The 21,469-nt window shown below is 27.9% G+C and overlaps 1 protein-coding gene across 1 annotated transcript in view; it reads left to right on the top strand.

Moving 5' to 3' along the window:
• Nucleotides 1–7,009: 7,009 nt before the first annotated feature.
• LOC136092303 (uncharacterized) overlaps nt 7,010–21,469 on the top strand; it is a 67,233-nt gene continuing 52,773 nt past the window's right edge. The window contains exons 1-3 of the mRNA XM_065820223.1: nt 7,010–7,066; nt 7,984–8,026; nt 14,423–14,461. Of these exons, the coding sequence (XP_065676295.1) occupies nt 7,044–7,066; nt 7,984–8,026; nt 14,423–14,461 (105 nt within the window). The 5' untranslated portion in view covers nt 7,010–7,043. The remainder of the gene's footprint in view (nt 7,067–7,983; nt 8,027–14,422; nt 14,462–21,469) is intronic.

Here is a 21,469-nt window from a genome sequence, read left to right as displayed (position 1 = left end):
ATATTGAAAATAAAAAATTTATTTTATAGCTATAAGATTATATATTATAGTTATAACATATAACTAATAACTATAGTATATATATATATATATATATATATATATATATATATATATATATATATATATATATATATATATATATATATATATATATATATATATAATAGCCTTAATAGAAATTTGATGTCATACTGATTACTTAAACACTTTTTATTCAAATTCTTATTGCAAATATTAGTATCAATCAAAAAACTAAAAACTATGTGAGCTTTATCATACACATCACTTTGTTTTATTAAATGGATATTGTCCAAATTTCTAAGCAAAACATGTTTTATAAAAAAACAAATTTAATGTTTCAAATGTTTTTTTAACGTTTTATAAAAAAAAAGGCTTCATAAATTCTCATTTAGTAAACAAATTTGTTCCAGCATGATTGCTTTAGTGTGATATTGATAGCCAGTGAGTGTCTTATAGGTTCCATTGCATCAACGTAATCTTAGAGCTATGGAAAGTTGATACATGTGCCACACATCAGAAGTGAAAACAACAGTAATGCCAAAGTACTTAGATTTTTTCACATATTCAACAATGGCTTATAGAATTTTTTAGACATCAATAAAATTAGTTTTTTTCAAACTATTTTAAGAGGTTGCCTAAACCAACATGATCATACTTTTTAATGTTCCTTTAAAAAAGGGTCAAATTGAGAAACTAAATCGCATAAACTAATGGAAATACCATGACCTTCTGTGGCTAATTATTTGTTCAAACCTCTAAATGCAAGTTTTTTTCAATGAATATAAATATAAGTTACTACTCATTTCAAGACCATTCACCAATCGTTTAGTTCTGTTTTTCCGCTCAATGGATTATTAAACATATTTTTTTTTAATTGTAGGTCCATTCTGTTTTAGAAATATTGTGATATTAATAAATTTACTGCTTCTCTCGATTTTAATAATAATATTTTAAAAACATGCAAAGACATAATTTGTTTCCAATTATTAAACATCACCAGTGAAACGAAAATATCAGAAACTATACAAATAAATTTTTTTATGGGGCAGGTGAGGCATAATAAGTCATGAAGAAGGCAATTTACTTAAAAACACCAGATTTTGTTTTGGGTTAGAGTAGGATTTTACAAAACTTGAAAGATAATCTTATTAGCCGAGGGTTTCCAGATACATGAGCCCAAAGGTCTTTTGGGCTCCTTTGGCAAAGAAGGGCATAACCAATTACTTTATTTGAACTATCCCGGGTTAAACCTAAGCATAAACGTTAAAACCAATAAAAAAATGCGGTCAGTTAAAAACCGTCAATTTCCAAAGCGTTAAAAAAAAATTAACGAAATTTCCGTTAAATTCAGTAACGTTAAAAATGTTAAATTTCTGTTAACGGCCGTTAACTTATTTTAACGGACGTTAAATTAAAATGAAAGATTCAACAAAACAGATAATATCTATTAATATATAAAATATACTATATATAATACAAAAAATTCTATATTATGTATAATATAATAAATATATATATACTAGCATGAGTTACCCGGCGTTGCCCGGGCCAATATTTAAACTGGCTTACCTGATATCTGTACACAAAAATGGGCCCAAAAAATGGGCCCCCTAACCCCGGGGTTAGGGGGGCCTATTTTTGGGCCCCCTGACCCCGGGGGTCGGTGTACGGGGTCAAAACCCAGCTAAGAACCTTCTCCCCCTCAAGGACTACCCCCATGCCAAATTTCATCGAGATCGGTCTGGCGGTTTGGATTTCTATAGAGAACAAACAAACACACACAAACACACATTGCCCTTTATATATATAGCTGGAGTTAACCGGCGTTGCCCGGGCCAATATTTAAACTGGCTTACCTGATATCTGTACACAAAAATGGGCCCAAAAATGGGCCCAAATAATGGGCCCCCTGACCCCTGGGTCAGGAGGGCCCATTTTTTGGCCCCCTTGACCCCGGGGGTCGGGGTACGGGGTCAAAACCCAGCTAAGAACCTTCTCCCCCTCGAGGACTACCCCCATGCCAAATTTCATCGAGATCGGTCCGGCGGTTTGGATTTCTATAGAGAACAAACAAACAAACACACACACACACACATTGCCCTTTATATATATAGTAGATATATATACATATATATATATATATATATATATTATATATATATATATATATATATATATATATATATATATATATATATATATAAATATATATATATATATATATATATATATATATATATATATATATATATATATATATATATATATATATATATATATATATATATATATATATATATATATATATATATATATATATATATATATATATATATATGTATATATATATATCTTCCTGTTGACAAATGTGCTTCTTACATAACTTTGTGGATTCAGGGTGGTATGGAATCTTTTATTCCCTCTCGACAGTTCCAGTTCAAACCTCACTCTTCACCATGGTTTTCCTCACATTGTGCAGCTGCAATTTCCAATCGAAGCTGTTACTTCCATATCTATCACCAAATTAATTCTCCAGAAAACAGACGTCTGTTTATTACTGCTTGAAACCATTGTAAAAATGTTTTATCTAACGCCAAAGCCCGCTATTCTCAGGTCATGAAATCTCGTATTTTATCACAAAAATTAGGCTCTCGTGACTTCTGGAGAATCTTTAATAGCATTAATAATAAGGGCAAATCTGTTATTCCACCTCTCTTGTATTGTTCAGATTTTGTCACCTCACCTAAAGACAAAGCTGAATTGTTTGCCAAGAACTTTTCATCAATATCATCTCTTGATTCCACTAGTTGCGTTCTATCTGATATAACTGTCAAACAGATATGCATGACATTCATATCAATCCAGCTTCTGCATCTAAAGTGATTCCTTCTTAGACTCTTCTACAGCTTGTAGCCCGGACAACATACCTATTATTGTCTTGCAGAAGTGTTCTTCGGAGCTGTCTTCTATACTTTCAAAACTATTCAACAAGTGCTTAAGTCTTCTTTTCCAGTCTTGTTTCCAAGTCTTGTTTTCCAGCCTGCTGGAAAGCGGCTTTTGTTATCTCTATTTTCAAAACTTCTGGAGAGCAATCTGATTCGTCTAACTACTTTTCCATTAGTCTTCTTTCTATCATAATCAAGATATTTGAGTCTTTAATTAACAAACACTTAATCTCTGATCTTGAATCTAATCACTTATTTTCTGATCATTAATATGGATTTTGATCTTCTCGTTCTGCAGCTGAATTGCTAACAGTAATAACCAATAGGTTTTATTGTGCATTAGATAAAGTTGGAGAGATTAAGGCTATTGCTCTTAACATTTCTAAAGCTTTTGATAAAGTTTGGCATGCTGGTCTTCTCCGTGAGCTTTCTTTTTACGGTGTATCTGGTAAAATCTTTAAGCTTATTGAATCCTTCCTATCCAATCGTACTATAAAAGTTATCCTCAATGGACATCACTCTTCTTCTTATTCTGCAACTTTAGGTGGTTCCTCAAGGTTCAATTCCTGGCCCTATACTCTTTTTAATTTATATTAACGATGTTCCAGATATTCTCACATCTAAGGTGGCATTGTTTGCTGATGATACTACAATTTATTCTTGTCATGATAAGAAGCAAATACTCTCTGATTGCTAGGAGTGGGCATCTGAGCTTGAAAAGGATCTCACTTCTGCTACAGCATACGGCTCACAGTGACTGGTGAACTGTAATTCAGATAAAATTCAACTTTTTTCAGCCGATCTTTATCGCAATAATTTAGATCTTCCTATATTTTTGAACGCTAATGTACTAGATGAATCATCTACCCTTCATCTTCTTGGATTAATTCCGACCTTTCTTGGAAACCATATATCAAAATCGTTGCATAATCGGTATCAGCTAAGGTTGCATCACTTTATTGAGCTCGACACTTTCTTACTCCGGATTCTATTCTCTACCTATATTAATCTCAAATCCGTCCTTGTATGGAATACTGTTGCCATATCTGGGGCGGTTCTTCTAATAATGTCCTTTCTCTTTTAGAGAAGGTTCAAAATTGCATTGTAAACTGGTCTTACAGCCATCCTCCAACCATTATCACATCGTCGTAATGTTGCTTCTCTTTCTCTTTTCTACAAATACTAGAATGGGCACTGCTCTGAAGAGCTAGCGTCTCTTGTGCCATCTACTCAAATTCATTCTCATGTTACTCGTCATTCAATTAAGCCTCATCCTTTTTCTGTGACTAAGTGCTCCAAAAACTCTTATTCGTCTAGTTTTTTTCCTCGAACATCAGTTCTTTGAAAATCGCTTCCTTCATCTTGCTTTCCTGATTCTTATAATTTGAAATCTTTTAAGTCGTCTGTTAATCATTTTCTTGCTCCACAATCTTCATCTTTTCTCTTCCAGTAACTTCGAACTGTAATTAGTGATTGCTTGCAACCTTGTTGGAAGCGAAGATATTAAAAAAAAAGCAAAAGAAAAACTTTAAACAGAAACATAAATTACTGTGTTATATACTCTGTCCTCAACACCGTTAATGCAAGTTCTAGAAAATACACAAATTTTGCGATTTAATAAAAAGGTTATGTTTAAGTGAATTTTTTTAGCACAACTAAAAAATAAAAATAATTTTTTTTTTTATTTTCAGTCCTTTAGTATGTCTAAAATTTAATAAGGTTAACATTTTTTAAATTACTCAAGTTAAGGTATAAAATTTTGCCTAAAAGTTGAGGTATTATTTTTTGGTATAAAAGCTTAATGTTATACAAAGGTAAAAAATTAAATAAAAAAAGCAACATTATAAAGTAAGTTCTAAGTTACATATTTATTTTTCAACCAGTCGTATGTCTAAAAATATATCAAAGTTTAAAAAAAAAAAAAAAAAAAAAAAAATAGTTTCTTTAAGGTTGAAATTAGTTTTTTCGATTTATTATGAATGTTTTTACTAATTTGAATGTAATAAAACACAAAATTTGACATACGGCTCGTTAGTCTTTGAATTTTTTTTTTTTTAAGGTTTGTTTAAAAGTCTAAGTTAAAATTTTAAACATTTCTATGATATGCATCATCTCTTTTTTATAATGATATAATACCATAAATTACGAGAGATTATTGTAAATATATCTAAAAATAACGGGATCCCTTACCACTCGACATAAACATTTTTGTTTTTCCGGTCATCAAAAAGCCTTAAAAAACAAAAACCGCAAAATATTACCGAATACTTGACACTTAGGTGTTCGGCGTTAAAAGAATTGACAAATTGTCGGATTTTCTAGCTGACCATCTAAACCATTTTATGAATCAATTATAGAAGACAATATCAATACTTATTAGGTTGTAGAAAACTAGAAAAGTTGTGCTTAATAACTTTAAGTACTACTTTTTAAAATATTCTTCTTTTAGTTAAAAGCCAAATTATGTCAACCCTCATAATGTCGTCAATAAAATTTTTTTTATTTGGGACAACTTTTGCTAGGCATTATTCAGTTCAACCAACAATTCTTGAAAAAAAGTTTGTTTTAAATATAATATGAAGAAGGTCAGCCAAACTACTATAAAAATTTGGACTGACCTTAAACCACCTTAGTAGTGAAAAATTTCTGTAATAAACATTTCTACGGTATTTGAAAAAGGCAATTGAATTTTTTTCATAAAAACTCATTTAAAAAACAAGTTGAAATGCAAACAGTTCTGTACTTAAGCGTATTCGAAAAACCTTTTTGGGTTTAAAAATATCAGTTTAATAAATTTGACATGGTTGTTTACTTTTTTAATGATAAAAAAAGTGTTAAGGGTTGTTAAAGTGAAAACGTTACCGGTTTCTATCAGCAAAGTTAAAATAAAAAAATTTAAGAAAAACGAATTTTTTATATATTTTCTAGGCCGACGGGAGGCGTCACCCTGCATGGGACAGCAACCCTGAATGGCGCCCTCATTTATCAAAATTTCGTTATACTATATATGTAGGCCCTTATTTATTTATTTATTTTAAGTGCCTTCCTTTCATTTAGTGGCCCTGGGATATCTGCCTCCAGGGGCAAACTGTCTCTTTCGCCCCCCCCCCTTCCCCCCTGTCCTCTAGTAGGCCCTGTTTATTTTAATTACTTAAAGTAGTGAAATTATTAATATAAAATTGTTGATAAAATTTTTATTTAATTTACTAATATAAACCAGACTGTGTTAATGAAAAAAAAAAACAGGAAAAATTCGCTTTAACATCTTTTTGCTTTTAAACTTTTCGCTGCAACGACCCGCCACCAAAACAAGTATACTTTGTTGTTGTTATTTTTTGGCGCCATTTTAAGATTCATTTTAAAATTAGTCATTTCAAAAAAAATTATTTTCTTTTATTATGTTTGTTTGTATTGTGTGTACCTTCAAAATGTATACATTTTATTTATTTTTTCTCAAAAGATGATTAAAATTAAGATAAGAAAGTCAAAATCTAATTCTGAAAGGTTTAAAAGATTTTACATTTAACACTTTTTCAAAATTTAAATCAAAACATATTTGGAAAAATTTGTTTTGTATTTGAAAAAAAAAAATATTTTTTTTTCTTCTGTGCACTAAACTAAGTGGCAAAGACTTTACCTAAATGTAGCTAGATCGCCAACTACACAAAGCTAGATATTAAGTTTTTTGTTTTCACTACAAATTTTAAATAATAACATTTAAACTATAGCTTATTATTGATCAAATTTCTGTGATTTTTCTTTTAAGGTTTTGTTCAGTTTAGACTTGCTAATTTAAAACTAAAAACAATAACTTTGATATTAAAGTTTTTTATTCTTGTGAATAAAAATTATAAGAGTTATTTGATAAAAGAAAAATATATTCTCTATTTTATAATAAAAGATTCTGCTCATTTTCAGGAATATTATAAATTGGTTTTCTTGAAAATGGAAAAATAAATTTTATTTTATATAAATTATTCAAAAGAAAAAAAAATTATATAAGGAAATTTATATTGACAAGTGTAATAATTAAATTTTCTTTATATTTTTATATTTAGACATAAAAATTTCAAAATGGAAAGTACAGTTTCAGACAGGTGATTTTGTTTTTAACCAAATTTTTATGCGTTTTTAAAATTTTGGTTTGAACGTATTTATTCAAGTGTTTATTATTATTTATGTGCTTTAGAAAAAAGTTTTGGAGTTTTTGAAGTGAAAAGTAAATAGACAATCAAAAAAGCAAAATAGTATTATAATTTAGGTATGATTAAGTGATGATGTTATAAGGTATTAATTTCTGTTAGAATATCTTTTCTTGATTTGGATAGTTATTTTTTTTTGTTTGTCTAGTTTTGACAAGTTTCTTATTTTGACTTTTTATTTTCCTAATCAAAGTAATATTTTTTCTGTCCTTTTTTAATAAATGCTTTCTAAGAATGCAATTTTTGCATTTCTTTTGTGTGTGTATGTGTTCGGCTTCAGTTTTTCAGCCCTTAAAATCTTCTTAACTATTACTTAACTTTTCTGTGGCAACCTAGTTTTGAAGTACACTTAGCTTCCTGAAAATCTCTTGGTCAAGTGTATCTGATATAATTTTTAATTTAGTTAAACATTCTTCATAATGGCATAGCACATATTACTAAGTTTTCTTCATTAAAACAAGCACTTGTTTTTATCAAATGTATAGTTTACTTTTAGTTCAAAATTTTCAAATATTATATTTAAATCTATTTTATTATTAATTAACTAGGTCTTAAGATAGTTGTAACTTGTGTAAATATGGTTTTGAAGTTTTTAAATTTGTTTATTAGGTTTATTTATAATTAATGCATAATTTTGAGGAATATATATATATATATATATATATATATATATATATATATATATATATATATATATATATATATATATATATATATATATATATATATATTTATAATTTTGAAAAGTTGACAATATTTCTTTAGGAGGTCATAAATTAGGTAATAGAAATGTTTTATATTCCTCTTTATAGAACAAAGAATTTAAAAAGAAAATCCAGCAGAAGGAGTTCAATGGTAAGTCAATTTTTAGTCCATCCTCATCATCATGATCATCATTAGAGTTGTGATGCATTTTTTTGGTTCTTTTTTTTTTGGTCATTTTTTGGAAAAAAACGCAGGGGTCCATTTTTTAGGTTTTTTGGAGAATATTTAAAAACTTGTTATTTAACCTACTAAATTTAACTTTAATGGCAATATTCATATTTTAATTTCAGATTTAAATAGGACAATTAATACTGAAATTTGCCAAAATTATTTTTATTTTGGTATGCCTAAAGGTTAACATGGTCAGAGCAGTCCTGTGTAAAAACTTCTAAGATAATTTTATCTTCCTCAATTTTATCTTAATTGGTTTTAGGGAATTTCCATTTCTGTGTGTGATTTTTTATTTTTCTTTGTTTTAGCATTTAAAAGCTGGGACTTAAAGCAATATGAATGCTATTATGTTTTTCTTTAAAAACATTTATAGCATTAATGCTAAAATATTTTTATCATATTTTAGGTTACCTAAATAAATTAAATATATATATTTTGATCATTTTTTTTTTTTTTTTTTGCGTAATAATATCGCTACAGTTTGAAAATAAACAACAATTTTCAAAACGCTATTCTTTAGCTATAAAAATAGTTGATGACTGATATTTCTCATTGAAAATATATGAAATATGAGTTGTAGAAGTATGATATTTCACTTAAAATACTCACAAGCAATTTGTTTTCTTAAATAAAAATATCTACATGAAATTAACAAATTTACAACCGTGCGTAACTTCCGTGCGTGATAGTTCATGAACTGCATTTAAACGATTGCTGTGACTCTATGATACATAGTACAATCCTGTAACTTTCTGGAAAGCTTTACTAATGTTAAAACATTATTTAAAAAAAATATATTACACTGAAACTTATATTTTCCAAGGAATTCAAGTTTATTTATCTACTAACTACAATTTGAGCTTTTCTATTCTGTGCGTGATTCCACTTCAAACATAGATTACTCTTTGTTAACTAATGTATACCATTTTTTGTTTGTAAAATATTTATACAGGTTCGAATTAAATGAGAGCAAATTGGAGATTGCCAGTTTTATTATTATGAAAATAATAGATGAAGCATATACGAGTTTCCGTGCGTGATTTTTTGGAAATGCCCTTTAGTGTTAAATATTGACACACTAAATGTTATTTATTTACATTTATTATATTTAATTACATTTAATAGGAAAATAGAAAAATGTAGTCGGCAATAAATTGCAGATTTCAAACAGGATGGCAGTAGGTTGGCAAAAAAGTTTGCCACAAAGGGGTTACCATAAAACAATGAAACAAGGACAGCGATTTGGCATTAGGCATTGCCAAATGCAACCTTAATTCCAAGAGCTGTATTTATATATGTACATATTTTATTCTGATTCACAAGGCTGCAAGCAACCACTATTAAATTGGGAGTTACAATTAAAAAAAAAATAGTTATATAGCAAGGAAATGGTTGATAGAAGGCTTGAAGAATTGTAGATTGTATGAATCAAGAAAACATGAAGATGGGAGAGAGAGTTTCAAAGGGTTAAAATGCGGGAAAAGAAACTAGACAAAATTTTTTGAGTCCAACTATATTTACAATGCTTTTTTTTGACCTTGTATAGAAGAGAAAGAGCATCATTAGAAGAACCAGTTCAAATATGACAAAAGTATTCTATACAAGGACGAATATGAGAATTGTAGAGGTAGAGAATAGAATCATGAGTAAGAAAATGGTGAGCACAATAAAAAGAAGTGGAATTGATTGCTAATTTAGCAATCAATTGGATGTATGTTTTCATGAAAGGTCAATAGTAAATGATAATCCAAGAAAGTGTAAAGAAGAGGACTCAGTAAGAGGGTTTCCATTTATTAATTTAGGAATGTCAACAGTTTGCAGTAAATAACTGAGTTTTGTTGGATTTAAAAATTACAAACCACTGTGAGCCCCAATCTGTTACAGAAGTGAGATCAGATTCAAGATTGGCTTCCTGTTCTAAGTTATCAAAAAGAGAAGACTTTTTTTCAAGAGGGGTATAAGTTGACTTATGAACATAAAGAGGTACTTCAGATATAAGGTTGTCTGGAAGATCATTAATGTAGATGAGAAACAAAACAGGACCAAGGATAGAACCTTGAGATACACCAGAAGTTACTGGAATATATGTTTTGCTGTAATCATTTTTATCTGTTAAATAAGTAACCATGTTTTTAAAATCTTTACCATAAACAGCAACAGTGAAGTTTGTTATTATAGATTGTCTCCAATAAGCACTTTAAACTTGTTTTTGATGAATTCAGCTATAGTTTTTGCTAAACTCAAAGGGTATTAAAAATTCACCATTATATATCAATTTAGCTTGACTTTTTTAAATCTTGAAAGCTTTCAGCTTATCTTTTACAATGTAAAATAAAGTTTCAGACGATCATGCATATTTAGCAGCAAGTAAATATGATAAACACTGCTCGTGATACATATTAGACATATTAGAACTAAAACCAATTGTAAAATTAGAGGTACCAAAAACATTCCCACTAAAGTCATAATAGAATGTTTTGTTAAGTAATGTAGTGGGATACATGCTTAAACATTATAATATCATTGATAAAAGAGGTACCACTCAGATAAACAAAGACAAGATTCAATACTTCAAAATATGAAAGAAAAGTACAATTTTGGCTAAGTTTTAAAAAGAAATATTGCTTCAGAAAATATTTTGTAGAATCAGCAGTAACAAATTTCAGCATTTCCATCAAATGAATTAGTTACATTTTTACTAGGAATTAAACTGTAATGACTTCTTAAAATACTTGAAATATTTATACTAAATTTAAAATTTTTAAATTTAGCTTATAGCAGAGTACCATTTATCTAAAGCAAGCTTTTCTGCAATCTGGATAAATAATTTTAAAACCTAATAGGATTAAGAATAATCTTTGCTTTCTTTTATTCTTTACTAAATTGTTTATCAGTAATCTTGTCCTTGTGTTTGGCGTTGAGGTGACAAGTCACCTTGTGATATACCATGTTCCTGGTAGTACCGCACTCAGCTCGTTTCTCCATGCAGTGGCCTTGTTCAACAAGATTCGTGTTTTGGAGTTATAGAATTGAGAGAGGGTTGCAGTCACAACTTTAGCAGCCTCTCGAGGAGGTGAATTCAAAATTAAAAAAAAATTAAAAAATATATACATCATTTCTTGCAAAACAAACACATAAATATTCTTTCTTCACTTTGGTTAGGATAAATTGAACTAGATAGCCTAATATTTGAACTAAAATTGAGGTCTGTCTCCAAAAATAGCAACTCGATAGCAGCTATAACAGAATCAAGTTCATTCAAATTTTCAAAGTCTGTGCCATAAAATGTTGTTTAAAAAATATTTGATGCACTCTAAGTTCGATCACCCCATAAAGTTCAAGTTATCTTAAGAAGCCTATAGAAAACGGCTTGCAATTCCAGATTATTTAAATACTATGACTATGTTTTAAGGCACCGTAATGTCTATATATACATACATATATAGAGCTTTCAATCGCTCAATAATTTAAAAGATATCTTTGAGTTATTAAGCGATTTCTTTTTGTTCTTCTTGTTGGTAGTCAATTATGGTTAAGCTCTCCATACAAGGGGCAGATATAAAACCTTAGTTGCCTATTTATTTAAACCTCTAAACCAAATTAGCAAAATGGAAAAAGTTAAATGTTCCTTTTGCCATAAGATCATGTCTAAAAATTGAACTTGAACAACAAAACGCATGTTAACAAAATTAACATGTTGAATAACAAAAAGCATGTTAACAAAATTAGCAAGTGGCCTGGTATAGTACTATACTAAAATGTCTAGACTAATTTAAAAAAAAATGCTGATAAAAAAAATAAATTATGAATAAATAAATTATGAATTATCAGATAAAGGTGGTCTGGGAAACTTATTAAATAATAATTCAAAATTTTTAAATGTTCCTTGAAATTAAATTCAGTATAGGGCTTTTTTTATAAAGGCCTTCTAGCAATATATTTTTTTTGACAAATATAACAAACAAACAATGTAAGACTAAATTACTTCACGATATACTAATGCTCAAAGAAATAAATAATCTCCATAGATTGCTTATTTCTTTGACCATTTTAAGTCTGATATTAAATTGGCAGGTATTATATACTAATATATTTACAATATCAAAATAAAAATGGTAACTTTCTTATAAGATAAGAATAGTTTCTATATATAATGAGAGTATCACAGTTGTTAGGGAGTACAACATGACAAATAAACATTCCCATGATATATAACTAACTTATAGCTAATTCAATTTTTCCTTAAAAATTTAAGTTAAATTAGTGTTTATACATGTTATTGTGCTTTTAATGATCATATAATAAAAATATACTAGAATTAAGGAAAATTATTCCAAAATTTATGCCAAAAAGAGCTAAAATAGTTGCTTAAAAAAGCAGAATTACCAAAAAAACACGTTTTTTGACCTTTAAAATTGTATAAGGAAAAAAACACATTTTTTTCCATCTCTAATCATCATCATGATCGTTATGATGATAATGATCATCATCACACAGTGGGCCAAACAACTGTTTTCATAATTTTTGAACGCAAAGTGCTATGGGGTTGATTTAAGACTTTTTGGAAAGGTTTTTAGGTGGAAATTTTGGAAAAACTAAATTTGCTGCAGGATATTTAGGTCATAATTTAAAAAAACAAAATGTTGAAAATTTCATAAATTTTGCTTTCTTATAGATTTTAACAAAAATACATATAAATATTTATAAATATGTATGTATATTTTGTAATTCAAAGATAATATAGGTACATCAATGACAAAAACAATAAAAATTATCAAAAGAAGTACTAAAATACGTAATTTATTCATATGTTAACATTTTAAAGTATGTGTTGTCTTCAATTACAATGTTATAAGAGATATTTTGTTAATGACAATATTCATCAGAATGTCCTCATTCATACCAAAATTTGCAGAATGATTTTGACTTGTATCTCTTGTCAAAAAAAATTTGATTAGATGATATCCACATTCAGTTAATAGTGTCTGTTAAATTGACAATTTAGGAGTTTTTTCTTAAGAGTCTTGTATGTATCAATCTTAATATTTTGTTATTACCTTTTAACCCTGAATCATAAAGATTTCCCAAACCACTTTCCTCATTATTTAAAATTAGCTCCCAAGAATGAATTTAAATATAAAATTAATAAAAATTTTGTGCAATGATCTATGAAGTTAACATTCACATTTTCGTAAACTGCAGTCTAAGATTGTTTCTACATACAATTATCATATAAGCACTGCTTATATAGTGACATTTTTTCTTATATAATGCCAAAAATGACTTTTATGAATCATTTATACCTATTACATATCTTTTGAAACATATTTATGTTATTCAAACTAGTATATTTCCTGAACAAATCATGCTTTTGAATTAATTTTTTTTAATCAAATGGAAATTTATTTAGCTTTCAATAACAACTAACTTAAATTTATTTTGGTAACATTGATTTTTGAGCAATGTTCACTGTTTGTCCCACTGTTTTGCCCACTGCGCATCATGATCATCGTCATCATGATGGTAAGTATATGACACTCTGTTCCTTATTGTAATGTAATCAATGACACACAAATTTTTTAGAATTTAACTGTATTGCTATTTTGAAAAAAATTTGAGCAAAAACCTTACTAAAGGTTTTTTTTTTAAAAAAAAAAAAAAAAAAGTTTAAAGACCCTTCTAGAATGTTAAAGTGTTAAAGGGTTTATTAAAGTTTTTAAAAAACCCTTTAACTATTTTAAAAAGACCTACTAAAACAGGTATTTTCATAGCCACATACTTTTTTTTAAATATTATTGGTATATAGTTAGCTCATAGAGTAGTAAAATAAATACTTCATGTATATTTAATAGTTTTCATTATGTAGGAACTTTATAATAAAATAACAATACAAGATTGAATAATAAAAATAATATATTTGTCTATTACAGTCCCTTCTAAAGGCTAGAGACTTTAGAAGGGACTTGCATTGCAGTACCAAATGCTTAATCCTTAAAAATTATAATCTGTGATATTTAATACAATCAATAAATGGCAATTTTTGAAGGTGTTACTTAAGGTATACTATTATATGTGTAAAAAATCATGTTGTAATTAAATGTACAAAATAATCTAGTAGAGTAATTGAAAGCCCTGATAGTTGTCTCAAGTTGTCTAAGCCACGTCTAATTTTAGCAAGCTCTAGTTTCTTAGTTCTTTTAAAATAATATTTTAAAAACTTTATTAAATATAAGGTCATCAAGAAAAAAAAAAATCTTGCAATTGATTTAGATATTTTTTTGATTATTTTAATACTAATTCTTATTACTATGTTAGATAATGAAAGCAAAAATGGAAGCAAATGGAAACAACATGGTATTTTTATATTTTTTGTCTCATGTTTAGGATTTATTAATAATATTTATTTATGATTGGTTTATATTGGTTTCAAATAGATTTTTTAAATTTAGTTCATCTACTTTTTTGCTAGGGGTGCACTACAACAATGGACTTTTTTAAAATATTTTATTTGAAACTTGATAATCTCAGTTGTTTCATTTTTTGCTTAAAAAACTAACAAAACTTCGACCATTTGTTATTTATTTGTTATAAATTCCTTAAATTTATTTTTTTAAATAATATTGTATTGATGGTTTAAAAAATGTAAAGATATTTATTCCAAAAAAACTTTTTTTTTAATAAATAAAAATGTTATATTTTACTGAAATAATTGTTCAAATAATGGCATTATCATTATTAACAATAATCTAGCATTAAAAGTAAAATCATTGTAAAAAAAAATGGTGTGTGTGTGTGTGTGGGGGGGGGGGGGGGGGTAAGGTTTGTGCCTCCCCCTCATCCTACCCTCTTGCTATTGTTAAACCTGGTACCGCAACAAAGATTTTTAAATACAACTTATTTTGTATTAACTTTGTTTAGTTTTATCCAAAAGTAACGAGTTGATTTAAAGAAGCGTCTTGTAAAAGGAAATTCTTTGAATATATAAAATTATGAACGTATGTTACTTTAGCAGTCACCTATCCAGAAATTTTTTGGGCATACCAGTCTAAAAATCCTGCCTACATTTAGAGGACCTTTTTTAATGAAAAAATAAATTTTCAACCAAAATAATGTTACATTTATTACAACATGACAGCTCTAACGCCAACATCGATTCGTTGCTAAATTTCATTTATATGCTTTATTCGCTAACTAATATATAATAATAAAATCAAATTTATTTCCTTATTGCTTCTCCCATGAGTACCCTTTGCGAGTACTCGCAAGAAAAGTGTTAACGATAACATTTAATAAACGATATTTGTATGTTTCTTTTATATAGACTAAAAAAAAATTTATTACATAGCGTATTTATTGCAAAATAAGGTCCATTCATTCAAAATTTTAATTAATTCATTCAAAAGTTAATCACTTTTTTTTTTTGTTATTCTAATCCTACTTTTCAAATCAAGTTTTTTGGTGTGATTATTATAATGTTATTATGATTATTATAATGTTATGATTATTATAATGTTATTATGTTTTAAAAAACATTTTATTTAAAATATTTTTAATGCAGTTTTGCTGTTATTTGAAATAAGAAAGTTTAAAGCTTATAGAGTTTAATTGCATTGTAAATTACAGTTATAAAAATGTAAGTGAAGGAGAAACTTATATTAAGAGTATTTTAAACAAGTTAATATTTTTATTTAAAAGTATAAAATGCTAAGTGTTTTATATTTTAATCCAATTAAAACGTGCATTTTACATTTTAATTCAATTGTAACATATTCCATATTTTATCCATGTGAATTCGAATTAAGCATTCTGATTGACTTAAAATACATTAATAATCTGTTTTAAAAGTAATTTTTCAAATGTTACTTTTACTAAACAACATTAATAACAATTTTGTAATTATCATAACAAACTTTATCATCATAAATATCATAACAAATTTTATTACAAAACAGCAAAACAATAAATAATAAAGAATTTTTTTCTTTTAATTTTTTTATGACAAACTTGGTGCTAATATAAGATTGTTCTAAATTGAGTTTAGACAGAAATTTGTGAGCCCATACTGGTATACCGGTATCAAAATTGGCCTGGATACGTCACTGTTTAGTTACGCTAAGAAAAACTATTTTGTTTAAAATTTTTATAAATGGATGAGTTGCAACTACTATGATATTTGTAAATATTTATTGTAAATTGCTTAATAGTTATTATGCTTTTGTCTTGCATTCAAAAAATTATTGTCATTTTATTGAATAGACAATTACTATTTGAATACAAACATAAGCATTTAGTAAAATATTTACTATTTATTTAATTTTCAATTCATTTTATATATTAGCAAATCTGTTTATTTAAATTACAAACATAAAGTAACTTATGTTCACTTAAGGCACCTCCAACAATATAAAAGACACACAAAATAATGGTAATAATAAATAAATTAAAAAAGTATATAAGTAAAAAAAATTTTAAATAAATTTAAAAATAATTGTACTGATGACATGATCCTTAGTTATTGATTTGTGATAAAGTTATATAAAATTTTAAATTCGACAATGTTTACATTTAAGCAACTATGTTTTCTATAACTGAAATTTTCACAATATCCTTTTTTGCAATAACTTTATTTTGTTGGAATATAAAATAATTAATTGTAATGGAATTTTAAATCATTCAAATAAGCTGTTTAAATATAAGAAATTCATTTTTGTAAGAAGTAAATTGATGTAAATTTAAAAAAGTTTTAAAAATTGACATAAGTTTTTTTTGTCAATTAATACTATCAAAAAGTAAAAATCCAGTATTTGTAAAAAAATTCTTGTTATTGCAAAAGATCTAAAATGCAAGTTCAAAGTTTATCTGACATTGCTGAGATATTATTATATACAAAAACATTAAAGACAAGTTTCGCTGGAATTGGCTATATGAGGTTATTATGAAGAGTATATAAGATAGAGCTGGAGCAGTAAGTTTATTCCCTAACTAAATACTAAAATTTATAATTGTATCATAATGTTTTGGGACGATGCACAATATGTAGTAAATACTTTTATTATGGGAAGGTAAAAAATCTTTACTCAGCCACTCAAAATCTAAAATACATTGTCAAATCTATGCAACGATTAAGTCAAACGAAACTATACTGGTGTCATTTTTTATAAACATAATTTAAAATAAACATGTAAATTGCATACCGCACTCCAGATAATGTGCATATTGGCAGTACTTGTACATTTAAAGTAAAGCCTACTATTAAAACTATTGCAAGTTTTCAAGAACAGACATCAAATGCAGAAGTTATAACACATGCATTTATTTGTGAACACAATTTCCCAATATCTTTAACATCCTATATGATTGAATACGCAAAGGAAATGTCTAAAAATTCATGTGTTTTGAAAAATTTGAAACTGTTTAGAACTGCTTTGAAAAGAAAAAAAAAAAGCTGCAAGAAGGATTAGGTGAAGCTTTTCATGCTGAGCTTGTTTATGGTATGAAATTAAAAATGTTTTCCCTAACATAGATGAGTGCTTCTTGACAAAAAATGAGAAGGTTCTTGGTATACTTGTAGCAAATTTTTGCGACAAAGCTAATAGAGTTGTATTAAAACACTATGTGTCATTGTGACTTGTTATGGTAAACACCAAAAGGCTTTTAATGCATTTATTTATTTATCAAAGACGCAATTCCATTAAGTAATCTAGTTTCCAATATATCAGATTTTACCAATTATGTGCATTTTTAACAGCTGTTTCATTATAGTTTCAATAGGATTTAATATGTTTATATATGTTTTATACTATGGTGAGAAATAAACAAAAACCTTTTCTAAAAGAAAAGCAGAGATTTGGAAAAGAGATTTTCTTAACCTCTGTGATTTTTAAAGTCTAACAACACTAAAAGTTTTTAATCTTATCAGCGACTGATACTTTTTTTTTTTTATAGTTTTATGTTGTTTTTTTTGTTAAAACAGATAAAAATTATTAAACAGGAGGGGCTGGGGGAATCTTAATAAGCATGGGGTGGGTGGGAAAATTTTCTGAAAATTAATAAATTTCCCCTCCCATGCGCTACGCGTCGTTCTAATACAAAATGAGGAAAATGATATTTTATAGAATTTTACAAACTTTTTTAGAAATTTTAAAACAATATCATTAAATATAAACTTATTAAAATTATAAACAAATCTGCTATCATCTGATTCTTTGTTCTTTAGTTTTTTACAAAGTTTCTCAACATTCTAATAGCTGTTTTTAATAATTTGTGGCTATGAAAATAGCCATAATTTTAAAAATTCAACGCAGAACAGCTTATCAGTATAACATTTTAGTTCATGATATAGATCTTTCTAGATTAGTTAATTACTAGTTAAAATTAATTAAATTATTTCTTAAATATTTTTTAAAAACAAAAAACAACAAAACTTTGAATTATTATTATAAACTATATTGAGATTTCTTTGCCAAAAAACTACTAACAATAAAATAACATTAAAAAAAAACACTCAATAGAGGTACATATCAAATGTCACAAACAAATAATTAACTGTATCCCTAGGGTTTTCTGGAAAAAAAGAGGTGCATGACTAACTTGTGCAGTTTTGATTTCTTTGTTTCCGGTTTCAATTGCACTCTCAGACAAAGAACCTGATTGGATGATACTTAAAATACAGATTGTGACAGGTTTTTTTTAAATGTTATAAGTAATGATTACAATGTCCGCTCTTGTTGGTTGTAAAGTAGTTCTAAAACTTAATCCTAAAAAATGCCATTTAATAGTTGTGGGACATAAACATGAAATAACTTGGGCACATATTGATTGTAATCAAATTTGGGAAGAAAATGATGTAAAACTACTTGGAGTAACTACAGACAACAAATTAATTTTTAATAAACATCTCACTCAAGTCTGCACAAAAGCAAATCAAAAACTTTTTTTAGAAGAGTAGTTCAGTATCTTGACCTTCTCTAAAAGCTTTTTAACATTCGAAAACTTTTAGAGAAGAATAATTCTCAGTACATCAAAAAAATTTGCAATTTTCAGCTATAAAGATGTTCAAAATTAAAAATGGTCCTAACGAAAGCTTACTAAGTGACATTATATTTGTTAATAAGAAAACACTCAATACACAAAGTAATGCTTACTTTAGTACCCCTCAAATTAAATCGGAGTTGTACAGAAAACATTCACTTTGCTATCTAGGACCATTAATTTAGAGTTTGATCCCAATAGACATTTCTTCCTCAACCAACATTATAAGTTTTGAGAAAAAATATAGTGTAGAAGTTTGAATGCCCATGCAAACTATCTCATCAATAAAAGAAATGAATAAAATGAATGAATGAAATAAAAATAAAAAAATAATAAAGCTACTATAATAAGAACAAATTTTCATGTGGTCACACGTGGATCTCTAGCTGAAATGTGGTTAAAGGTCACATTCATCGGTTTATATAGTCAATATTTTACTGTGACTTAGTTTATATAATATATTTGTAAAATCTGTTGTTAAATAAAGTTAAATAATAATAATAAATAAAAGTTTATTTTTCTGACGTAGCGACACATTAATTTATGTTAATATTTAGGTTGAAATTCTTTCTATTTTTAAGTCATTCATTTTAATTTTTTAACAAAAAGAACCATTAGTTCTTTGGATTTAATATGAGCAAATCAAACTGCTATAAACAATTTTAACTTGTTTTATTAAGCCAAAGTTGATAAAAAATATAACTGAAACAAAGTTGAAATTTTTAAACCTGAAAGATAAAAAAATGTATGGCCATTCCAATTACATATACCGTGGAAGTAATGCTGAAAAATATTTCTCAAGAATAAATATTCGAAATCCTTCAGCATGATGAACATCATAGTTAACAAAAAGACAAATTGTCTTGATACTTCAACGTACTCTGCTATAGTTTCAGTTAAGTATCAATTATTAGCGAACAAGACCACACCACTAGGGTACTTTAAAACCTACTCTCACCTTGGTCTCTTGTATTTTGTTAGATGTAGTGTTTTTCCTAAAGCGTTTCCAAAATGCCATGCCTAGTGTTTTAAAAAACTGTTTGCAGGAAGTAACTCCTTTATACTACTACTCCAGGACAGGTCAGGTTCAGAATCATCGGGATCACCCTGCTACTGGTATCATGTAGCCCAGTACTACTGGCCTCATGTCTTGCTGCCTTGTAGGGTGTGGTTTTTTAGGCAAAAGCTAGGAAAAACAAACTCCGACTTAAAAATCCCCTGCCTTAGGGGCTCTTGGTTGAGTAAAGGCTAGAGATAGTGTATTGATAAAAGTACTCATCTTGGGCAGATGTTAACTGCATCCAGGTACTGTCTTGTCAAAAGGCAAAGACTTTCAGGGGTAAGCAAAATAATTCTGCTAACCAGCCTGGAACCCTCTCTTTATCTATTAGGCTGGCATAGATTTAAATCTGTGTTTCCTGCCTAGGATGATGAATGCTGAATCTTATTGACTCTACTCATAGGTTTTTACTGAGAAGGTTGCATAGCACATTATTTAAGAGGCCGTGCTTTATCTATGTATGAGTCAAATTCTCTTTAAACTCAAGTCATGCCAAAAGTAACCCAAAATTTTTAATATATAAAACCATCTTTACCACCTAATTGTTTTAATGTATGTTTTATAAATATTTGTGGTCTGCAAAGCAACCTTCCATCAGTTAAATTATACCTTTTGCCAAATTCACCAGACTTGTTTGCTCTTAGTGAGTCTAATTTAAATTCTGCTATTCCTTCAGATCACAGTGTTGATTGGTACTATCCTTTTATTCGTAAAGACACCAATTGTCACATGATTGGCTGTATACATATACATCAAATCACCTATTTGTCATGAAATCGGGTTCGAATCCTTTGACCATTCTATTATGTAATTTCACTTCGCGCCTCTTAACTCTATCACCTTTTTCTTTGTTCTTTATTGTTTTCCTTCTTCCCAAGACTGCACTTTTTTCGATGTAACTTCTGATCAAATTGACCATGCCCTCACTTTTTACCCCTCTGGCAATATTGTTGTTATTGGTGGCTTTAATGCTTATTGAATGGCTTGGCTCTAACGCCATTGACCCTGCTAGCAATAAAGCCTATAACTTCTGCATTCTCAATCTCTTACTCAAAAAAATAACAAAGTGGTTCGTTTTCCTGACAATCTTAATCACTTACCTTCACTCCTTGATTTATGTCTTATCTCTGACTAAAACTTGTGTTCAGTTTCTCCCTTTTCTCCCTTTGGTGGTTCTGACCATGCAATGATCTCTATAAATCTTTCATCTTGTATTTCTTTTTTGACTTACCCTATCATTGCACTACTTCCTACTACCCTAAAGCTGATTG

The sequence above is a fragment of the Hydra vulgaris genome, chromosome 15 (genome assembly GCF_038396675.1).
Source record: "Hydra vulgaris chromosome 15, alternate assembly HydraT2T_AEP".
NCBI lineage: Eukaryota > Metazoa > Cnidaria > Hydrozoa > Anthoathecata > Hydridae > Hydra > Hydra vulgaris.
The sequence above is the reverse complement of the archived record's forward strand: the minus strand, read 5'-3'. Positions and strand labels throughout refer to the sequence as shown.